The following is a 22,744-nucleotide window of genomic DNA, read 5'->3' as shown; positions in this document are numbered from 1 at the left end:
CCTGCTTACCACCCTTGTAATTTTATTCCCTCATTTTTAAAACTGGAAGCAACCCCCCACCTACAGTTCCCAAAATGAGAGAGATGCAGGGAAAAAGGAAGAAAGGTCATCTTTGCTTCTCTACCTTATTCCTCAAAAAGGGCACAACACCTTTGTCAGTGGCTTTTAGCAAGTACTATATTATAGGTGTTACTACAAGTGTTCACTACATCAAATGGGACCAAGATATGAATCAAAGACAGTGTTTGTCATGTTAATCTTCAGTGTATAAGAACTGAGGGTCTTTCCTTGGGGACCCCATGATGGCATCCACAGGGTTAATCCATTCTATCCTTCAAGCAGCCTGTGAGCTAGAAGAGGATGAGAGATGTAGAGACTCTGAGGTACTCTGTGTGCTTTACAACCAACACTGTTTCAGACCTTGAGTTTACCAGTTTTCACCCAGCATTCTATCTTCTGTGCTAAAAGTTAAAAGAAAATACAATGGCACTTGTGTTTCTACTGCTGGAACACAACCCTAGTGCGGGGAAAGCCTGCAGCCCCAAACACATTTTTTTTAGAGAGTTATTCTCAGTGAATACAGGAGATTTTACTCCCCCGCCCCCCGAAACAAAGGATATAGATTGTCTGCCACTTGTACAAATTGATAAAGAGATTCTTCAGGATTAGGGGTTTTGGGATACTCCCTGTGATCACATGGGTTACTATCTTCAGGATCTATAATTTGCTGATGGAAGCACTAATTTCCAACTCTTCTTTTTATTTACAGAACCCATTGCAGCTTTCCCTGGTGAACACACATTTGAAATTTCAGGTAAAAATGCACTTCTTCTCACCTTTTTTATTTTTTTTTAACTGCATGGTTTATTTTCTGATTTTTAAAACACTTAAAAAATGAATGTGTGTGCAGAAAGTGAGATGCAAACAAACAAAACTAACACAAAATTGCTATGCAAGACGTTTCCATTGGCCTTTGAGTAAGGAACTGGATAGGATCTAGGTGAGAGGGTGAAAAACAGTATAACTTTTTACCCAATAAAATACAAGATTAATGTCTAAAAGTCATCTTAGGCCAGTTTCAGTTATACAAATGCTTGCAGAATGTTTTTAAGGTTGCACACATCTGCTAGCTTGTGTTAGCATCCTAATGAAATAAAAATGGATAGGGATCCTGATGCCTGTACGTGCGTCCTCACCCCATGTCAGCTGGAAGATCTCTCTGGGGAAGAGCAGGCATGCTTTTACTTGGACAACATCCTGGGAAGCTCAACGGGCACTTTGAAGCTTACTGCTGTACCTCTTTGAAAAGTAGCGCTATTTCTCTCTTGACAATCCCGCCTAAGTCCAACTAGGGCATCACTAGGGTGGCAAATGGTTCTTCCATTGAATTTCTGTCTTTCGCATCCATAAAAGGTGACAGCCTGTACAGATTGCAAATCCTACGCTGATTATTTGGAAGGTGGTCACATAGGTATCTTTGTTAAGATGAATGGGAGCTGAGGCATATTTTGTGTCTTCTCTGTATGGTTCAGAAATGATGAAACCAAAATCTGTTTAACTGTGTTGTGAAGCTCAGTTGAAACTCTTCTAGAAATACTGATTTGAAAAGGTTATCTAATAGTGATGACTAACCCAAGGCTGCATGTGGCCCCTTCCAACACACATAGAATCTACCACCAAAATTTGGGGGCAAACGCCCAAATTGCAGGAACTCAATTTCCTGCCAGGAAGTGAACAAAGGGGTGTAAACCTTTGGATTGATTTTTCACACCCAAAAAAAAGAAGAAAAAAAAAGGTTAGTAGTATCACAAAAGCAACCCGAAAAGCCTTCTTCGTGTGCTGTGGCCTTGCTTAGGGCTATCTTGTTGGGGTTGCAGAAATCCAGAAGACCATTAAAGGGCGGCATAAAGAGTTTTTCTATAACTCTTTGCTCCCAACTAGTGGCCATGCAGATTTTTGCAGCCCAGATATGGTAATCCTACACTAGCCACTAGTAAACATGGATAAAAATAAATGTGGTTGTTGTAAAGTTGTCACCCAGACCTGAACTGTAAGAATGCTAAAGCTGCATTGCAGGACTAGTACAGAAGTTACATCTAGCTGTATTAGAAATTGGACCACCTAATAATAGAGATCATAAAGATGCAAATGAAGTCCTCTCCCTCTGCAACACCAAGTAAGAAGCAGTGAAGCTTTAAGATATAAGATGGGGGAATAAATGGCCACCACAGAGAGGCTTAACCCCCAAATCAGAGTGAATTAGAAGTGCAATGAGGTGGCAGTGATGAATATTTAGCATCATGTTTTCAACCAACAAGTGCCAAGGCAGGGACCATGGAAGGTAGGGGAGGAGGGAACCGAAGCAGAGGAACAGCTGTCACCCTGAGTTTGAAGGCTGACATTTAGTCAGAGAGAAGAAGGGTGAAATGGTGCATTTAATAGCTTAATGCTGGCCTGAAGAAAAGAAAATGGGATGGCTTAGATTGATAAAACCCGTAGAAGGAAGCAAAAGGGGAAAGGAATGCAGGGAGATTGTCCTGCTCATTAAACTTGATTCTGAATCAGTGGAGATGTATTGTTGTGTGTAGATCAGGAAGGGTGGGGGAGGGAAGCAAAGCATCTCTTTTTTAATCTGGGGAAAATTTTCATTTTGTTTTGCTTTGCAAGGCTTTCTGCCTTTCACTTGTCAAATGCAAAACTCTAGTGTGGCCAAAAGGAAGGAGGATTCGTTTCCAAAAGCTTTCAGTGTAGATTAAATCATTTTTGTTGCACTGATTAATGGATAGATAGTTCTTCTTTGAGCCATTTCAGGTTATTGGCAACATATTGCCAGACATTGCTGGCTGTGACTTCCAGAAGAGATGTATTTTCAGTAGTTGGGAGAAGCTGGCTTGGTTTTGGAAAATAGTTTGCAAAGTCCTTCTGCATTAAGATTTAGAGCCCAGTAGAAAGTCTGCTACAGCCAAGGATGAGAGGTATATTGACCTTCAAAACATTTTACTTTGCTCTGAAGTTAAAGTAGAAAGTTGTGCAGCCATCTTGGCAGGATTTCAGTGCTCAGGATTTTGTTGGCTTATTTATTATTTTCCCAATGGAAAGTAGCCTTATAGTCTAATACCAAATTTTGTTGTTTTTGTGCATAGCGATTGCGACCATTATGTTGATATTGCAAAGATGCTATATAGATGCTTCAAGGCAAATGAATTGAATTACGATCCTTCTACAGGTTTGTTGATTGATGACAGATAACTGCAATGTGTAATATGGTTACTTGCATCCTACTGCATCTATTAGCCTTTTAACATTTGCTATTGCAGCCCCATTATATAGAATGGACAGGGGATACTGGCAAACTTTTGGCTCAGACTAATACATATTCTGTTAGAATAGATTTGGGTATTGTGTTACGTTTTAAACAGGACTGGTTTAAAAGTCTGTTGGAGCAGGGCGACTTACCCATCCTGGTTTAGAATGCAGTGTATCTGAGTGATGAACCTTTGTTCTGAGTACTTGTAGTAAATGAGAAGAATAGTGTCTATTGGGCAGGAAAAGTAGCTTTTGTATTTCTCAAAGGGGATACACTGGTGTGCAGAGCTACTGATACCTTTTCTTCCCAATGGGAGAACGACAAGGCCTGAGGTCTAACTCATCCTCCACCCCCCCACCCCCCCACCCACACTTTTCTGGGAGAAGTCTGGACTGTATTTCCTTAGGCTACAGGTGAGGATTCATATGCATAAATGCTCTTCTATGTAAACATTCCCTCTATGTTGTTTAAAAGCTTAGATGTCATGAAGTAAGGTCCAACCTTATATTTTCCTTGACAACCTGAATCTTCTATGTGCAGGAACTTACTTTATTTTGCTGTCCTTTATTTTTATGGATAAATGTGTAGTCTTGTGAATCCCCACTTTCAAAGTGAACATTTGTCAGTCTGCCTTACAAATAATTATTGGATTCTCCTTATTCTTTATGCAAAAAGTCAAACAAATTAAAATTCCTAGCTACTCCTGAAAAGATGGGGAGGGGAGCCTACTCTGTGCTTACTGAAAATAGTCCTGGCCTAAAAATAATTTTGTTGAACATATATACTGTAATTGTACATCCTGAAGGACAGATATTAGGAGAATAGCCGAACACACTTTCGCTCTGCGTGTTTCCCACATGAAGCACCTTAATCCGAAAAGCAGAATTTCTCCACTTCAGCATCAGTTTGAGTGATTCGTATGTGGTCCCATGGACAAAGATAGGAAGACTTTCACAGACTGATTCTCTCTTAGAAAGGACCATGCAAATCTTTTGAGAGAGAGAGCAAGATTTCCCCCAATGCCTTTAAACTTGCCTGTGCATGAGGAAGCAAAGAAATTTTGTTTCATGCACACATGCAAGCGAGCCACCCAGCCCACAGTTCTCCTCTCCTTGCCTCCCATGTTGTATTCTTTCCTGCCAGGTGTGCTACTAAACTGAGTGCAGGGAGAACCAATGGAAAAAAGTCTCCGTTTTCTAATTTCTCACCCCACTGACAATCTGAGGATATGAGGGCAGTCTCTAAGTAGCAGCCAGACATTTTCAGTTTATCCATTGCTTAACAACAAATCTGTGTTTGCTTTTAAGTGTACACAGGAAGAGGTGTGTGTTTTCAAATACCTGCTTGTCCTATCTGTGTTTGGCATATTTAGGTATGTGCTTTAAATAGAAGAATGTAAAGTGCCCATCTTGAAAATGCAATATGTAAGGAACTAGATGCCACAGGAAGCCTTCCAACAGCTTGAACTACTTATGTCGATGCTTTCTTTTTAGCACTACAGGGTTTTTTTTTTCTTTTCCTTCCTGCTGCTATTTTCCCACCTTCCCTTTAGTCTGAGAGAAAATGCCCATCATCTTAAAGGACAATATACAAGGAGCTGTTTTCTGCTGATGGAAGACAACACTCTATCACACCAAGTGCTGACACAGGCAGCACTAGCAGTAATTCCCGAGCCTTCACCTGTTCTGTATGCTAGCCTTGCTATTTCACACCCTTGTGGTGAGCTCTTCTCCACCCATCCTTTACGTTGCAACATGGATCTGCCATTTTCAACTAAAATCCTTTGTGTTTATTCCTACATCATAGTTGTAAATGGCAGAACTAAAGGAAAGCCATGGAGAAGAGCTTCCCCCTCTCTTTACCCAGGGCAGGGTAGAATATGATGTTCCATAACATACTACAGTGTTTAGCTGAAAATAGCAGCAGGGTGGTAGACTCAAACCTATTGCTCCAGATTAGTCATATTAGAGAACAGAAAGGGATTAGAAGAAAAAGAACAGTGGCTTCAGATGCTCATATACTATATTTATCCTTCTATATATGACAGAAGATGGCTGGGGGCTTGATCCAATTCTGAGAAGATTGTGGCACTACCCCTATTTTAAGAAAATATGCTTAACTGTAAGCATGATCAAAGTACAATTGAAGCCACCCAAAGCAGCACTGTCATCTAGAACAGACAATTTTGTTTAAAATCCTCTATGCAGCTTTATTTCCAGTGTTCAGATTCTACCCAACAAATTATGCATGTGCAACAGAAGAGGAAGAGGTTACATTTTCTGTTGGTGGCCTGCCTTATTTGGGTCTTAATAAGTTCTTTTCACAAAACATTTTAACACCCTTCCTTTTGAACAGATTCAGAAGACCATGACACCCCCAGCCCTATACACCCACTGAATATGGATTCCACATTTCTCTTCCTTGGTTTCTGGCATGTCTAGGGTGAGAGCAGATGAAACAGCAAGGACAGACATTTCCAGTAGAGTAGAGCCCTGCATAGGTTTGTGGGAGAAAGACAGGCTTTGTCTTGAATCAGTATGGATCCTTGACTTTGGGGATGGTGGAAACTTGCTGCATCTAAACTTAAAATTGGCAATAAAGTACCAATGAATTGGTTACAGGTGACTAGTAATGAAGCTGTCATTTGTGTTTTGTTCTTTTGCTACCTGGGTGGCAAAGCAAGAGATTGAGTGGAGATGTTTACATTGTTCAGTGTGCTGCAGGATAGTTTCTCCTTGTTCATCCTTCCAAAGATGATGAGCAACTTTATTGCTCAGGTTTGTTTTTGTGGTGTTCTTTCTACACTTCTCATCTTGGTATTTGATGCAAGGCAAAATTTCCACTAAAAAAGTAAACAAGCCTTTGGTATATATTGTTTAGGAAAGAGTAAAGGAAGTAGAGAAGTTGGGTAGGGATCCACAGCAGCTTGAATTTTCCCAGCAGGGAGAAAGGAAGGATATAAGGGTTCAGCAGGGCTCTGGACCTTCTTAGAGTACATTGTCACCCCAAAGTATTTATTTGCTCTGTTGGATGGCTGATCTATGGTGATTGCCCGTTGACTGCTTGCATCTAAATCCTTGTCCCCAGACCACTCACAGGTTTCCATATGTCTGTTGGCTGTATCTTCTGGAGTTCTTTGCAGAATCATTTCCTTCTGCTTGTTGTTTATAGTGATCAGGATCAGATAAGTTCATGAGGGAAACAAAAAGCAAAGTTCCTGTTAAATAGAAGAAAAAAGCCACATTACCAAAATATCTTTATAAATCTAGTTTAAAGATCAGAGAAACATTCCACCTTCTTAGAACTTAGAACTAAACTTAAGGGTTTAGTCTGCATAGTCAGAGTTTACATGGAATGTTTGGAATGTTAATGGAGACAGTAGGCATTCATAAGTAGACTTCATCCGGAATTGTGATATCAGGGCCTTACCCTGAGGATAAGATCACTAGACTTAAGACTTTGGTCCTTATTAACTCCAGGTTTTAGGTCCCCCCTCCAACAAATTTATATCTCATGAAAGGTGGGATAAGATGAAAAAAGTATCTTAATAAAATGGTGGAAGGGGCAGAGAGACAGCTGAAGGTGAGGAAAGCCAGCCACTCCTTGGTGTCATATTACCTGAGACACAGCCTTTCAGACTTCTTCACAGAAATAATTGGAGACAATCAAGCATTCCGTTTCCCAATACTGTGAGTTGATGAAGAAAGAAGATAGACAGCAACAGTCTCCTTGCTCCCCCACACCACCACCCTTTTTTGGTGGGGTGGGGAAGAGGATCCTGCAAGCTGATACCTTCTCTGGAGGGTCTTGACATTCAAGGCTCTCTAGCTATGTCTGGAACAGGCTCAGTGGAAGCTTTGTTGCACGTTCTCCCACTGACTGATTCCATTCTGTTGTTGGGATGGAGGGTGAGCAGAAAGGTCTCCTTTCATTACTCCTTCCAATAAATGGCTTTTCAGCAGAGATGGAAGGTCACTTGCTGGTGGTTATGCTGATGGCTTCTAGTGTGTGTGTGTGTGAGGTAGAGAGATTATACATTTCTATCACAAATATCTAGGTGACTGCTCATTTTCTGCTTCTGGAAAAGTCTGTGCTCTGAATGTTGTTTTAAACCCCATCCTGGAATAGCTGTACATTTGAAACAACATAACCATAAAGCAATGTATCAACAGGTACCTTGCATTAAAATGAGGATTGAATATTTAGAGCCTTTATAAACCTGCCTAAGGGGGTAGCTGCTGGAAAATCTGAGAAAGGCAAATTGCCCCTACTTTCTTTTTTTGTTTTAATTATCATTTAATGACAAGATGGAATTTGCTGGGAGGATGCTCGACACCAGAGGAAGAGATGTCCACAGGTACCACACTGGAGATCTCAGTCCTAGGTTATCTCCCAGGCTGTTAACAATGATGATGCTTGGTCTCCCAATGCCAACTTATGACTGAGGAGAATGGTTGTCACCCTATGAGATGGAGTAAGGGGACTATAAGAGGTGCTTGGCTGGCATTTCTGAAATAGCATCTCAGAGACTGATATTTACACTGGCTTATTTGGACTAAGGTCCATTGTGCTGTTCAGCATTTTAGGCAATGATTCTAGCAAAGTGGTGGGTTTATTTATTTATTTATTTATTTGTGCATATTTGATTCATACCAAATAGTCCTGATTACATGAACAATACATCTAGATATAGGGACATAAGTAAGCTCTGATTGTTTTAATTTGTATATTTAGTCAACTTAAATTGAATTGATCAACTGGAAGTGAAATTAATTAGTGATGAAAATGTTAATTGGAGAGAATTTCTACTGAAGTCCATACTATTATGTCTGTAGGAAATAAAGAAGAGAGATTTTTCTTCTAATAAATGCTAGTTTTCACTTATTAAATTATAAGTTTTATCTGACATATTCTTTAGCTCCCCCCAAAAAGCATTTACATCAAAAAGTTGGCTTATATAGTCATTTATTTAAGTTTAACTGATTACTTGGTTAAAAATATACAGTTAATGAACTCGGTATTATCTTATACCTATCTTTTAAGAAGGAAATTCAATTGCATTCAGTGAAACTTTTCCAATTTATTATGATGAAAATATAGAACCAGTGATTAATATATGTTCATAAATGTAATTTCCCAGTTATATAGATGTAGCTCAGAACATACTGATATATATTAACATAAAACCTTTCTGAAGCCTGCTAGTACATCCCCCTTACTTGAGCAATAATTCACCTTTGACCTCATATTTATGACATGTGGAGCAGATAATAGCCCAAAATTTAGCTACATTACAGGAAACACTCCTTTTTTGATCTTGTAAAAGGCAAGATAGATAAAATGCAAAGCTTTGCCTGGCTGATTTCTTAAAATAGCTGAAATCAGTGTTGCATTGACATTGAAGAAGGCAGAAGAGGGAAATGTATATCGCCGTTTCTAGCTTTCCTAACCTATAGAACAGAAAGGATTTTCACTGGGGGTGGTGTATGAGCTACCCAATAACAGTGTGGATTGCAGTGCCTTGAACTATCAAGGCATGGGAATCCATCTAGGCAGTGATATGGAAGAGGGAGGTAGATGAGGGAATAAATCTAATATTGCTTAACATACTAGTTAATTTGATAGACAGCTTTAGAATATATCTTTAGTTCAGACTAAGGAGAGTCGTTCAGACATTCCAGAAAAAAGAGGGACATGGGAAAGTCAAAAAATCTGAGACAAGAATACAGCCTAAATATAGAGTTTGTAGCAGATATCAGTGTAAAGCTAATATTATACAAGTTATATTTAGCTTATAGTCCTAGATGCACTTATTATGGAGTAAGCCCTGTTGAAAAGTACAGTGGAATTTATTTTTGAGCGGATATACATTAAATTGTGCCATAAGTCCATTCCTGATTAGCCGTGAATTGGAAAGTCATGCTAGAATCGTGAAATGGATTTTCTGTGTTCTGCTCTATTCCAAAGGCTGGTGCTGGCTTGGGGAATACTTCTAAAATCTTGGAGCATGATGGCCTGTGAAAGCACAGCTTCTTTTCCATTTTCTTTTCCCAAAGTAATGAAGCATGTTTTTCCTCTCTAGTATCTTTTCTGTAATCCTGTCACAACCTTCTTCATACTTTGCAATTAAACTCTTGTCACTTGTTTAAAATGGTGATATGTTTTGTCACCGCTTGACAAACAAATACCATATTGCTGCTAGACGGGGCTGATTGGAGAGGGGGTGGAGGGGCCTGTTCCTATCAAGGATAATGGCTATTAACAAAATTTACATCATTTCCCCCTCCCCCTATTAATGAAATGCTTTAATTTGCCTGCTTGTCAAAATCCAAGTTATGTTCCCACATGCAAGACCTTGTCGTTCATGCAAGACCTTGTTTAAATTGCACAGAATTTCTCAGAGCATGTGTATGTGTGTGTGTATATGTGTGCTTGTTGTTTTTAATCCACCTGCATGCCTCCCACCTAGCAACATTCTTCTGTCTCTCCCCCAGGGGGCACCCTTCTGCCAGGGAGCGAGCCCACAGTGGACACGGTGTCAGTGCAGCCCATCCCAGCCTACTGGTATTACGTTATGGCCGCCGGAGGTGCTGTTCTGGTTCTGGTCTCCGTCGCGCTGGCCCTTGTGCTCCACTACCACCGGTTCCGCTATGCGGCCAAGAAGAGTGATCACTCCATCACCTACAAAACCTCCCACTATGCCAACGGGGCCCCTCTGGCTGTGGAGCCGACCTTAACAATAAAACTAGAGCAAGATCGCAGCTCGCATTGCTGAGAATGGAACAGGAACACAATCCTTTTAAACAAACAAAAAAAACAGACTTCAGATATGTTGCCTCAATTTTGCACTTTTCTCCTTGCCCAACATATATGTGAACTCAAGATATCTCTTCCTCCCAACCCCTTGTTCTTTGACAAACTCTTAAACTATAATGCTGCATCTTGGAAGAGACTCAGTTCCCCCATCTCTTTGAAAGTGAATGCTCCTTTATTTTTATTTTCAAAGACTTGATTTTGGGTTTTATCCAGTAGACACCTTGCAAGGAAACTCAAGGGCAAGTCATGAGAGGTATGCAAGAGAATAGGTGTGTGCGCTTGTATATCTATATCTATATGTATGTAAGTGTGCATGTGTGTGATACTGGCTGGATGGCTCCCTGGAAAGATTATTTAGGACTTGCGTGTACCATTCTGGCTTTCTTCCTGGAATACCTTTTTAAAGCCGAAGACACTGATTTGTTTCCTTGGCGAAGTGAACAATGTTTTTTGTTGCCTTAGCTAGCTCTGGCTGGGTTTATGACTGAGATCCTTTAAGAATGTCAGCTGGGTCAGGCTGGTGAAAAAAGGAAAGGCTTGGCCCAAGACAAATTAAGCATGGCAAGCCAAAAAGGGAAAGGAAGAATCACTGTGGAGAATGGGAAGAACCCAGAAAGGCTTGGTGATGGTCAAAACTCAGAGCGTGCAGTGTTGCGTTCCTGGACATCAAGAAAACATAGCCATTGTTTTGGTAGTGGAATTAATCCCTCAACAAAACAAATCTTTTTGAAGTTGCCTTATAAAAAAGAGAAGCTCATAATGAATGTTCAGTTTATCTGCTAAACCCAGCCTTAGAGTAATGCATAGATATCAGTACCTCTAAGGATTTGGAAAATGTAGCTCCATAAATTGGAGGTTTATTTAATTTGATTAGTGAACCTCACTCCTAGTGATACTTAGGGTTTTTTGTTTTTGTTTTTGTTTTGTTTTTTTGGTGAGAGTAAGGATTTTTTTTCCCCTTGTATTTTACTAATAATTTGCAAAAGACAAAGAACAGTTTTTTCTGTTTTCTCTCTCCAAGTTCACATTAGTGGCTGATTGACACAGTCTGCATTTGTTGTCATGTTGCTTCTTAAGATGTTGGTAGTAGCATCTGTCAGCTAAAGCTCCCAGAATAAGGGCCTACTAAGATCCAGATATCTTTGCATCTTTTAATGAAAGAGGCATAAAGGAATTCTCAGTAAGACTCTCTTTATTGATTTGCTCTGAAGTAATGCGATGGAAATGCCTTATATGGACTAACACATTACAATACACAAAGGTGGTTGGAATTGTTCCATCAGATATATTTTCAAGCAAAATACATCTCCATGGAATGCTATTTTCCAACAGTTTTTGCTTTTTTGAAAAACATCCAGTCATGACTAATTGTTGCTACATCTTCCTTCAAACTGCCATTCATCCTTTTGCCTTCACGGAAACAGAAATATATAGCAGTAATATTATTGTACTGGGGGTTTAAGACTGTGGGAGTGTTCCCCTGGGGGTACCCTCAAGAAATTGATGAGACTTGTGCAATAAAACTGGTGCTCCCTTGAACAATTCCCACTGATTGAATTGTGCAAGACAGATTCCAAACAAATGGACTCCCACATTTACGTGAGGTTAGCAAAGGTCACGAAAGCAGCTGGGGATCCTCTGTCAGAGGCACGCTTTATCTAGAGATGTCTGTCATATCCTTCCACCCTGTGTTATTCAGGTAGCCTGCTCTCGTGCATGTAGCAAATGGATTCTGCCAAGGTGCTTGCTTAAGCTGGGGTAATGCCACACAGTGCTGTTTAATGCAGAAATTGTTCTTGAAAGTGCATAGTGGGGGAAAAAAGGAGGGTGTGTGCTGATAGGAGGGACGTGTGAGAGCAAAAGGTGATCACACATCTGTTATCTCAAAATGGGGAGGGAGTGGACCTTCTTCAAGGAGGGCCATGGAACAAGGAAAGCTCATATTTCAGAAAATATTCATTATCACCTCTTAAGATGGGCTTGCTCTTTTTTGGTTTTTAGTCCTTTGGTTTTGTAGGCCCCAGGAAAACTTCTTCTAGAATGGAAGTCATATGTTAGCAAGTATCTTGACTTTCTGTAACTGTGGTACTTGTCATAGGAAATCCCCAATGCAAAATAATGGTCTGTTTAAATTGTACCCTCCCATTGGTTTTCTTGATTTTGCACTCCCCCCCCCCCCCTCAGCAATATATCCAAGAGTATTCTATATTTCACCTTGAGTAACATATACTCAGTCTGGATGTATTTAACCTGATTGGGATACCCCATTTTTAAAAATTCACCAAAGATTCACCTGCCCACCCCAAATTCTTACCATCACCTTTCACTCCTCCCCCTACAGCTGTGACACTGTCAGCATCACTCAGTTGCCTGTGTGTGAAAATATCTTGTGGAATTTTGAAATTCTTGACAATGTATTGTGTGGAATGTAATAAAATGATGATATTTTTATACATAGATCTGTTTTCTTCTTTATCTCTCTTCTGAATCTTATGAACAATGTATTTGAACCAACTATGTTTCTAATGCTTTATACATATACATATTTTTCTAAGTATCTATTGTCCCCTCCTCCCTCAAGACAATTCAGAGAGGGAGAACTGACGGAAAGGCAGAAGGTAAAATAATATCACAAAATTTGGAAACAAACCAGGAGAAATTGTAGCTGCTTAAATTTCCTGCATTATCACAACCATGTCTGAAGTTATTATGGACTGCAACTTTATAGAAAAGCAAGACAGGAAGCCTGATTAAGATTATCAGTGGTACAGCAAAAACTGGCTACAGGTCTCTGTCCACCTGTTGAGTCAGTATGGAGCTCTTATCTCTGTAGGAAGACTTCAAACACTCTACTTTGGAGACTTAAATAGATTAAAACCTATGATATGAAGTGAAGGAGTGGTGGTTTGGATTGATTTTATATGCATGAGATCATTCGCAAATTTGTTCAAGTTTAAATTTCTCCCTACCAAAAAGCTAAATGATCTGATCTAGTTAGTAGGTCTAATATTGTGGTATGCCTCTGGGTTCAGCCTACCATTCTTCAGCAGATGAGTTCTCTCAGTAAAACTGGTGCTGTATAAGCTTCCATTACCCACTACCATTACCACTTGAAGGCAGGTTTCTTCATTAAATCTTACTTTTAAGGCTCTTCATGTGAGTAGTCTATCTTATGAGAAGAGAAAGAATAAAGACTGCAGATCAGTATATGCATATCCTGTTCACAGAAGTTGATCTGCAGTACTGTATAGCACCACCTCTCCCTTCGATAAAGCATGTTGTAGCTCTATGCCCAAATACAGAATTTGATTTACCAAGTTCCTTTCTTAGGCAATTTAAGATGCAGCACAGTGAAAACTGGTAATAGCTAGAAATAATGAATGTCTGCCATGAATTGCTGCAATTCTTGTAACATCTTTAGGATGAGGAAATGCAGATTGACATGGGATTGGATCTTCTCTCTTTTAACAGTCTGACTTCATTTGAAACTGAGATTGAATCCTGTTTTTCAATATTGGATCACTGAACTGATATTAATTTCTGAAGGAGCATGGCTGTGATCATATATAGAGGGTCTATTACTGATGAATAATTATATTCATCACACATCTGGAAAAGAAAAACAAGGAGGTATTCTAGATTGAGCTTTGGTCATTATTTAGAAGACCTTTTGCTGCGTAATCTTAACATAAGATCACACATCATTTATGTAGAAGATTGAGGCTTTAATAAAAGATTCCTGTGGGTTTTTTTTTGTTTTTCCTTTCTGTCATTGCTTGTTAGGAATGTAGTCATCTTGATCAACTGAGCCAATTCATAAGATACATTTGGGATTTGCTAAAGTGTTTAGTTGCTGATTATGATTATACTAGATTTCCCTGGAGAAGATACCCAGGAGATGAGACACATCATTTCAAATTGTCTCATGGGATTGCAGTTGCAAAATAAGGCATGGAGCTACCTTTCCAAAAGCACATTTGAAAAATCTTTGCTAATTAAGCTGGGTATCAGGCCAGCTTGCCCATCAGAGGGTTTTTTTAAAAAAAATAAAACAAAAGCTTCACTATAATATTGGGCATTTGGCCACTTGAAAATGTGCAGGGATCTAAATAGATTAATATTGAGACATGGGGTGCTGTCTCAATTTTAAGATATTATTTATTGCACTGTGCAGTCCCTCAGAGTAGTGGGATAAAACTCACACATCAAAGAAAGGTGACTTTGGTGGGATATTTGCTATTGAAATTAAAAATGAAGTTAATCTGGGATTCCATATCAAAGCCAAAAAAAAAAAAAAAGGAATTTCAGGAAAAGCCAGAATACTTTCAGTAAATGTAGTGGCATTTCTTAGAGGAAGTAGCATATTTCAGATAATTTTTTTATAGAAGGATGATAGAATAGTCAATCTAATTTTATTTTGGTCAAAGACCAATAGATGATAGAATAGAGAATCTTCAGGGGTTCTATGCAAACATTTGATTCCAGGATCAATAGCCTGGGTTGTACATAATCATACCAAGGGCCCACATTCAAACAACCCAGTGGACGCAAAACAAAACTTAAATTAATTTGAATTCAATCTAGTTGTAATTCAACTTCCATGACTTAAATAAAAATAATATGATTACTCCATTTGTATTTAATAACACCTGTTATTTTTAAAAAATGGCAGCCACATTTAGAGGGGAGCAGCATCCAAGATCTGGGGCCCGCACACTGCTCTGGGCCCTCAGATTGTGTACCGTTATTTCAAGGCAATATCTCCCATAGCCATTCATGTACTGTAGGGCTGTAAGTTCATTAAAGGTTTTGGGGTTTTTTTTTAAGTATGTAATTTATTTATACTAACATAGTTATATGAAATCAGGTGATGTTTCAAGTAGTGTTAGCAAAGGCAACAAATGTGTCAACTCCGGAAGAGGGATACAACTCCGGAAGAAGGGAAAGGCTTCTGGGTATCACACTGCTAGCCCATCACGCATTCTAGTAGTTAACCTCTAGAGGGGTTAAATTCATTATGGTTGGGGAGAATTTGCAGCTTAAACCAAGAATTAACAAAATATTTGTATTAAAAGCCCAATTCTTCTGAACCTTTATTCCATTTCTAAGAAGCACTATGTTCCAGACTTCACATTTCAGGACTAAACTGCACAAGAAGCGATTCATAGTTCATCTAAACTGTGCTGTATCTTTCCATTGGCAAATGACTAACTGAAAAATCATCTTGAATGTGTTGTCTGAATCCAGTGAATGGATCTAAATAATTCATAACGCTTTAAAAGTCTTCTTTCAAAAATTTTTACATTCTGCAAATTCTATCAATTCATCAGAGCAATTCGTTTTCATTTTTAGTATTGTCTGCAGATGCATAAAGTATTAAAGGAGAATGCAAATGGTCATTTTTCAGTAGGTATTCATTTTCATGATTTTCTAGTCTTTAGTCACCTTAGCCAGAATTTCCCCAAACAGTTTGACTGATTACACTGGAGATAAAAACAGCCCAGAGGAACAAATACTGGTAGTTAGAGAAACTCTAAAAAGTTAACATCCCAAGCCATGCTGAGATCAGAGTTCAAATGGCTCTCATTTTTAAATAGCGAAGCTCATGGGTGCAAACATGTGCCCAGATGACATTTGGATAAAAATGATGACATGGTTCCAATTCAAGATACTGAAGGGAGGTGGAACTGAGGATCAAACACTGAAATGGTAAGCAATTGGAAAAGAGTAAGTGCTGCAGTGTTCCCTTTTACACAATGGCAAACTAGTAGAAATCACTCCATTGAAAGAGTTGTGTGGCACCTTAAAGATTATTTTGGGATATACTTTCTTGGAGCACAGATCATTTAATCAGATGCCCAGAATATAACCTTGAGAAAGAAGTATTCTGTGAACCCATAGTAATTGTTCCTTTCCCAGCACTGTCCTCTGTGCTTCTGATTAAATACACTGTGACCAAGGAACTTTCTGCAATAATAAATGGGCTTGTCTTTAAGATCCTGTAAGAGACTAACATGGTTATTCAGGCAAAATGAAATTTGAACAAAGAAGGCTAAAAATTAGACAAGTTTTTCATAGCAAATAGGATTAAATTGAGAAATTAGATGTACTCTGCTATCAGATACATCTGCCTTCCAGTCAGACTGGATTCCTGGTGACTCTCTGAACAAGCCCCTGCAGTTAGCTTGGCAACATTTTTCAGAAGTGCTTTGCTGTTGCCTTCTTCCTAGGCCTGAGAGTGATTGGCCCAAAGTTACCCAGTTGACTTCTGTGCTTAAGGTTTCCCCACTTCTAGTCCAACACCTTAATCACTAGACCAAACTGGCTGTCAGCTATCAGATATAAGCATTGCTTTAAAAACAGAATAGAAAAATTCCTGGAATAGAGAAATGTCAACAGCTGGTACTGAGGGCATTCAAAGTCCCCACTTCCCTCCCTTCTTTCCAGAACATCTGTTTGAAAACACCTGTGGCATTCAAACATGTACAAAGAGAGAAGGCAGTTTGTTTCCCATTTGGTAGCATATGCCACTAAAACCTTAGGAGACAACAGCTTCTGTTCGTATCTGAGGTAAGATAGAAGGATAGATGGTTTGTGGGTTAGGCTTCACTGCCCCAAAATACATCATCTATAGTTAGCTGGCTTCAGCTACCTCATATATTAGGGGAGGGGAATATGCTTGCTGAAATATAGCTAGATTGGTGCCTGTCTTTATGTCATTGTAATATGAGAAAATGGATGTACCCAGGACTTCTGTCCTGCTCTTCAGCCCCACAAGTTGTCCCCTTGCCCCCCCCCCCAATCCTTCCTCTGTGCTGGGAGGCAAAATAAGAACTCTGGCTCCAGCAGATGGGCCAGAGCCAAGAAGGAGGGAGGCAGGAGAAGCTATCGCAAAAACAGCAGACATTACTGGGTAGCTCTGCAGGGAGTCACAACCGATCAGGAGTTCCCTGTGGTGCCAAACACATGTTTTAATACACCAAATGTTCCCTTTTTTCAGCACATAAGAATACAGGCATACATTCCAAATGTCACACATGAAGCAGCTTTAATGTTTCCTCCTGGCTTTTAATGTGGGATGATGATGATGATGATGATGATGATGATGACGACGATGACGATGACGATGACAATGATGATAATAATAATAATAGACCCCCAGTGAGGTGCTACCTTGACATGGTTGTGGGGCTTGTGTGCTCCGAGGAGGATGAGAACTATGCCAAAGGTTCAACCATACTGGACAGGTCTCATTGGAGCCAGACAAAGAGTGCCTGTCCCATAAACAATATGGCGAGACATAATTTATAGAAACTCATACTGGATTGGTCATTATCGAGATCAACAAGGACTGTACTAAGTGTTTTAGTTCCTGGACATCTGGTGACAAGTGGGCTACAGGACTCAGGACTGTTGGCTGAGCAAAAAGTTGTTTACCCATCACAAATATACAAAGACTGAAAACAAATAATGATCTGCTCTTACAAATTAAGTCCAACAAGAAGAGGATATCTGAAAAGAATGCACCAATTCTGGAAAGAACATCCAGAATCAGAAATAACAGGCTAGCAGTTCAACGTAGATTTATAATACAAAATAAAGTATTCACAGAAGTAGAATTGGAAGAACTGCAAAGATCTACCCAGGGCAAAGAAATTGAAGCTTGCCAGAAGTAGCTCAGACTGTAGAGGCAAACTAGGGGGAGTTGGCAGTAGAGGAAGTTATTGAATCATTTTCATTCCCAAACCAGGCACCCTCTCCTCTGCCTTCTACTCAGAAAGAACAAAGCCCTCTAACTAAAAAAAAAAAAAACAAGAGGAATTGAAACAAAGAATAACAGAGCATCTAGAACAGCACAAAAAGAACAGAATAAGGTTGCCTGCATTGAACCTTGTTACAAAGAAACAGCTAGCACAAGTATTAAAACATGCCAATACTGTAATATCAAATATAACCACCAGCTCACTGCAAGAAGCAAACCAACTAATGTACAGCACAACTGCAGTTATAACTGAATACTTTGGATGCAAAATCAAGAAACAAGAAAAAAAGCCAAATAGTGCACCACCAAAATGGAAGATCAGGTTGGAAAATAAGATCAACATGCTAAGATGAGATGCAAGCAAGCTAGAACAGATGAAAGAAAATAAGATGAAGAACAAGAAGACCAAAGAATACCTGATCAAGAAATATCGCCTAGAAACAAGGAAGATCAAAGAAGCCCTGGAAATAATAAAGCAGCAAATAACAGCCATAGCCAAAAAGATTGGCAGATATGAAGCTCAAATTGCACATTATAGGCAGAATCTCCAATTTCAGTTGAATCAGAAATGTTTCTACCAATCCATCAATGAAAAGACTGCAGTGAACCAGTAAAAGAAGAAACAGTGCAGTTCTGGGCGCAGCTATGGGGCACCCCAAATAAATACAACAAGAATGTAGCTTGGATAAAGGAGGTAGATAAGAATAAAAACGAAGCTGAAATTAAAGAATTTGTAATAACAGCAGAAATTGTGGAGAAAAGGGCAAGAAAGATCAAGAATTGGTCAGCACCAGCTGAAGATGAACTGCATGGTTTTTGTTTGAAACATCTGACTGGTCTGCACCCACTCATTGCCCAGCAGTTTAACCACATACTGCAAGGAGGTGAAATTGAAGATTGGTTAACATGTGGCAAAACCTACCTGATAATGAAAGATCCAACAAAAGGGCAGCACCAGGCAAGTACAGGCCAATTATCTGCTTACCAACAACTTTCAAATTGCTAACTGGTGTGGTACCTGATGCAGTCCAAGAGCATCTAGTTGAAAACAAGCTCTTTCCATCTGAGCAGAAAGGAAACTGCCCAAATAGCAGAAGGGCAAAAGATCAGCTCCTAATTGACAAGATGATTTTGGAAAGCTGCAAGAAAAGGAAGACCAACTTGAATGTAGCTTGGATTGATTACAAGAAGGCATTTGACTCCCTGCCACATGATCGGATAATCAAGTGCCTAGAAATAACAGGAGTCAGTAGAAACACCAGAAGCTTTGTGCAAAGATCAATGGCACAATGGTAAACATAGTTGCTGGTCAATGGTGATAGACTGGGAGAGGTTAATATCAAGAGAGGAATATTTCAAGGGGACTCACTATCACCACTACTGTTTGTCATTGCATTGATTCCTCTGTCAACAATACTGAACAAGTCAGGCCGTGGCTATCAAACATCAAAAACATCTGCCAGGCTATCCCACCTCCTTTACATGGACAATCTGAAGCTATATGGAAAAACACCATCTGAAATAGAATCACTGCTCAACACTGTCCAGATATACAGCCAAGATATTGCAATGGAGTTTGGACTGGACAAATGTGCCACCCTGACCATCAACAGGGGGAAAATAGTGAAAACTGAAGGAATCAAGAAGCCCTATGGAAATAACATCAAGAGTCTGGATGAAGATCACTACAAATACCTGGGCATCTTTCAAGCTGACAACCTCAAGTACATTGAAGTTAAGAAGAAGGTTAGTAGTGAATACATCGTGAGAGTGAAGATCTTAAAGTCCAAACTCATTGGAGGAAATACCGTCAAGGCAATTAACACCTGGGCAATTCCAGTCATTAAATACATGGCTGGAATAGTGGACTGGACTCAAGCAGAACTAGACACCCTGGATAGGAAGACCAGAAAAATAATGACAATAAATCATGCCCTTCATCCACGCAGTGACGTTGACAGACTATACTTACCAAGGAGCATAGGTGGGCATGGAATGTTACAAGTACACCAGACATTTGAGAAGAAAAAAGGGCATTGGAAGAATATCTGAAGGACAGTGAAGAAAAGCACTGAAGCCAGTACACCATGAAGGCTTACTGAATACTGAAGAACCCGAACTGGCCTACAAGAAAGACCAAATGAAGAATAGAAAAGAGACATGGTAAGGCAAAGTATTACATGGCCAGTACACAAAAAAAACTAGCAGGCAAAGCAGATAATATCAAGACCTGGCAATGGCTAAGAGCAGGAAACTAGAAGAAAAAGACAGAGGGGATAATTCTGGCTGCACAAGATCAAGCCTTAAGAACAAATGCATACAAAGCCAGAATTGAGAAGACAGCAACAGACAGCAAATGCTGCCTCTGCAAAGAAGCTGAAGAAACAGTGGACCACTTAGTTAGCTGCTGCAAGCAGATCGCACAGACTGACTACAAACAAAGTACAAACTACTACAGACTACAAACTACTACTACAAACTACAAACTACAAACTACTTTGCTACATGGCAAAGTAGCAGCAATGGTGCATTGAAATATCTGCAAGAAATACCATTTGCCTGCAAGCAAGAACTGGTGGGATCACAAAACAGACAAAGTCATAGAAAATGAAGAAGCTAAAGTGCTCTGGCACTTTAAAATTCAAACAGGCAAGCACCTGCCACACAACACCCCAGACTTAACAATTGTTGCTAAGACAAAAAAGTCTGGATAGTGGATACTGCAATACCTGGAGACAGCTGAATAGAAGAGAAAGAACTGGAGAAAAATCACAAAATATAAAGACCTGCAAATAGAAGTAGAATGACCATGGCAAAAGAAAGCAAAGATAGTACCAATAGTAATAGGCACCTTAGGTGCAATTCCAAAACATCTGGAGCACCACGTGAACACCATGGGCATTGACAAAATCACCATCAGTCAATTGCAAAAGGCAGCTTTACTTGGAACAGCTTACATCCTCTGACGATACCTTTAACACCATCAAACATCATCTACCTATCCTAGGTCCTCGGGAAGGACTCAATAGATTGATAAAAATGCCAAACCCAGTATAAATATCTGGCTGACTGTTGCAACCAACAACATAATAATAGATAAATTAAGTCTTCTCACTCTCAGGAGTCTAAGGACATTTCCATATAAGTCTTAAATCACCAGATAGTTCAGGTTATATTGTTTTCTGTGTAAAACAGAAAGCTAGGACAGAATTTGTAATATAAATGAGCGTTTTGGTTACAATAAATGCCTATTAGCAATAAATATCTTCAGTTAATTGGAATACAGAGGGGAATTGGAGACAATCTTTGCTTGGGAGCAAGAACTTTACTAGTGAAAAAAAAAATTGGTGCTAGATCAGCCTTCCCAAGCAGTGGCTCTACTGAGGGTATAATCATCCTACCCAACTGAAGGGGACAAATAGGGAAGACTGGGAGTAAAAGATGGTTCCTTCCCTGGATTTGGTCCTTCTTGCAACTTGCAGCCCTTTCCTTGCCAGTGGTTGGCACTCTGGGGTCCAAAACTAAAACGTTAATGGTCAGAAAAGATCATCCGGTATGGGCTGTTTCAGTACGCAACAGAACCAAGAAGCTGACAAGCTGACATCAGAAGTTATGTTTTGTGTGAAGCTCTGTCCAAAGCATTTCCATTTGGCAGCAGGGACTTTAAAAATGTCAGAATTATGGTGGGGATGGGGGACGTTTCTGTCACTGACTTGATCATTTAAATACCAATGTGCTAAGCCAGTACAGCAGCAGTGCTATCCAATTCATGCGTAGTTGCACCTGGAGTAGAATCATGGAGTCAGTCATTGTCTGGATGCATCTCTCGGGCTTAAACCCTAATACTGCTATGATGCTCATTGGATAGACAGAAGACAGGCAGCTGCTTTATACCAGGGCAGCTACTGGCAGCAGCTCCTGAGAGTTTCAGACATGATCTCCTTAGCCCTGCCTAAAATTGCCAAGAATTAGCCATCAGGCTACCATTCTGGGAAAGTCATCCTCCTTTTCCTGCCTCACAGACTGTTCTGCTATAGAAAAAATTGATGGTAAGTAACCCTTAAGAATCCCTGAAAGACCTTAATTTTTCAACTTTGAGTTCTCTTTTCATCTCAAGCTCAGGACAGTAGCTTGCCCACAGTCATAATTTGTTTGGTGGCCTGGTGTGGTCACTCAGTAATACTGTGAAGGAATTTTCCCCTTAAGATTTCTGGTTTGCTTGAATTGAGCTCTTTGCCATCTGAGCAGCATCACCCAGCACCTCAATCCAAGAGTTCTGTCCAACCCAAGCCTATAAAGTTAGTTCAACTAACTAAAAATGTCTTGTCTTTATATTAAGTGTAAATCAGGCCACAGAGAATGTACTCAAAGGTGACCATATTCCATTGCTTCTAACATTCCACAGCTTTCTGCATTCTGTCGTCTTCCTCCATCTTGGCTCAGGACAGATGTTCCAACCCATCTAACACCTAAGCCAACATCCATCTAATCAATGTGCTCCTCCAAATGTCTCCCACTGATGCTTTCCTCCCTGTATTTTTGCCTCTTTGCCTGATTTGTCATGGTTTACTGTATTCTCTTGGCTCATTTCAACTTTCTTGCCCTTTGGCAGTCAAATCTCTTTTCACCCTCTCTGCCCAAGAATGATTCAACCTGTTCTGGAAGCCCTCCAGATTCTGTTGGCTTTTCCTAGGATTCAGTTTCAAAGATGTCTTATTAGCTTTTGGACACTGAGTGCCAGTAGTCTGACTCTATTTTGATCTGGGTAAACAAATCCTTTTTCTACAGGCCCATTCTTCCTCCAAAAGATTATTTAGAGCCTAACAAATCTAAGTCCCTCTCTTGGGACCAGTGTCTCA

At 39.8% G+C, this 22,744-nt stretch overlaps 1 protein-coding gene and 1 long non-coding RNA gene across 9 annotated transcripts in view; one reads left to right on the top strand and one right to left on the bottom strand.

The window, feature by feature from the left end:
- Window positions 1–22,744, bottom strand: part of LOC148216527 (uncharacterized) — a 75,022-nt gene that overhangs the window by 4,116 nt on the left and 48,162 nt on the right. The window contains exons 2-3 of the long non-coding RNA XR_015795180.1: window positions 12,090–12,158; window positions 6,404–6,524 (exon numbers count right to left, since the gene is read on the bottom strand). This is a non-coding gene — a long non-coding RNA (uncharacterized LOC148216527). The remainder of the gene's footprint in view (window positions 1–6,403; window positions 6,525–12,089; window positions 12,159–22,744) is intronic.
- NRP2 (neuropilin 2) overlaps window positions 1–22,744 on the top strand; it is a 188,339-nt gene that overhangs the window by 140,420 nt on the left and 25,175 nt on the right. For 6 of the 8 annotated variants that reach the window (XM_088135629.1, XM_088135630.1, XM_088135631.1 and 3 more), the window contains exon 15: window positions 770–814. In XM_088135629.1, coding sequence (XP_087991755.1) covers window positions 770–814 — 45 coding nt within the window. Of the gene's footprint in view, window positions 1–769; window positions 815–9,801; window positions 12,573–22,744 lie in introns of those variants that run through there. The other 2 variants (XM_088135633.1, XM_088135634.1) reach the window with 1 other exon arrangement.

The sequence above is a fragment of the Python bivittatus genome, unplaced genomic scaffold (genome assembly GCF_059951505.1).
Source record: "Python bivittatus isolate LINGU-HERP-01145 unplaced genomic scaffold, Pbiv_v1 ctg000200_np1212, whole genome shotgun sequence".
Lineage (NCBI taxonomy): Eukaryota > Metazoa > Chordata > Lepidosauria > Squamata > Pythonidae > Python > Python bivittatus.
This window is presented reverse-complemented; position numbering and strand designations above follow the sequence as displayed.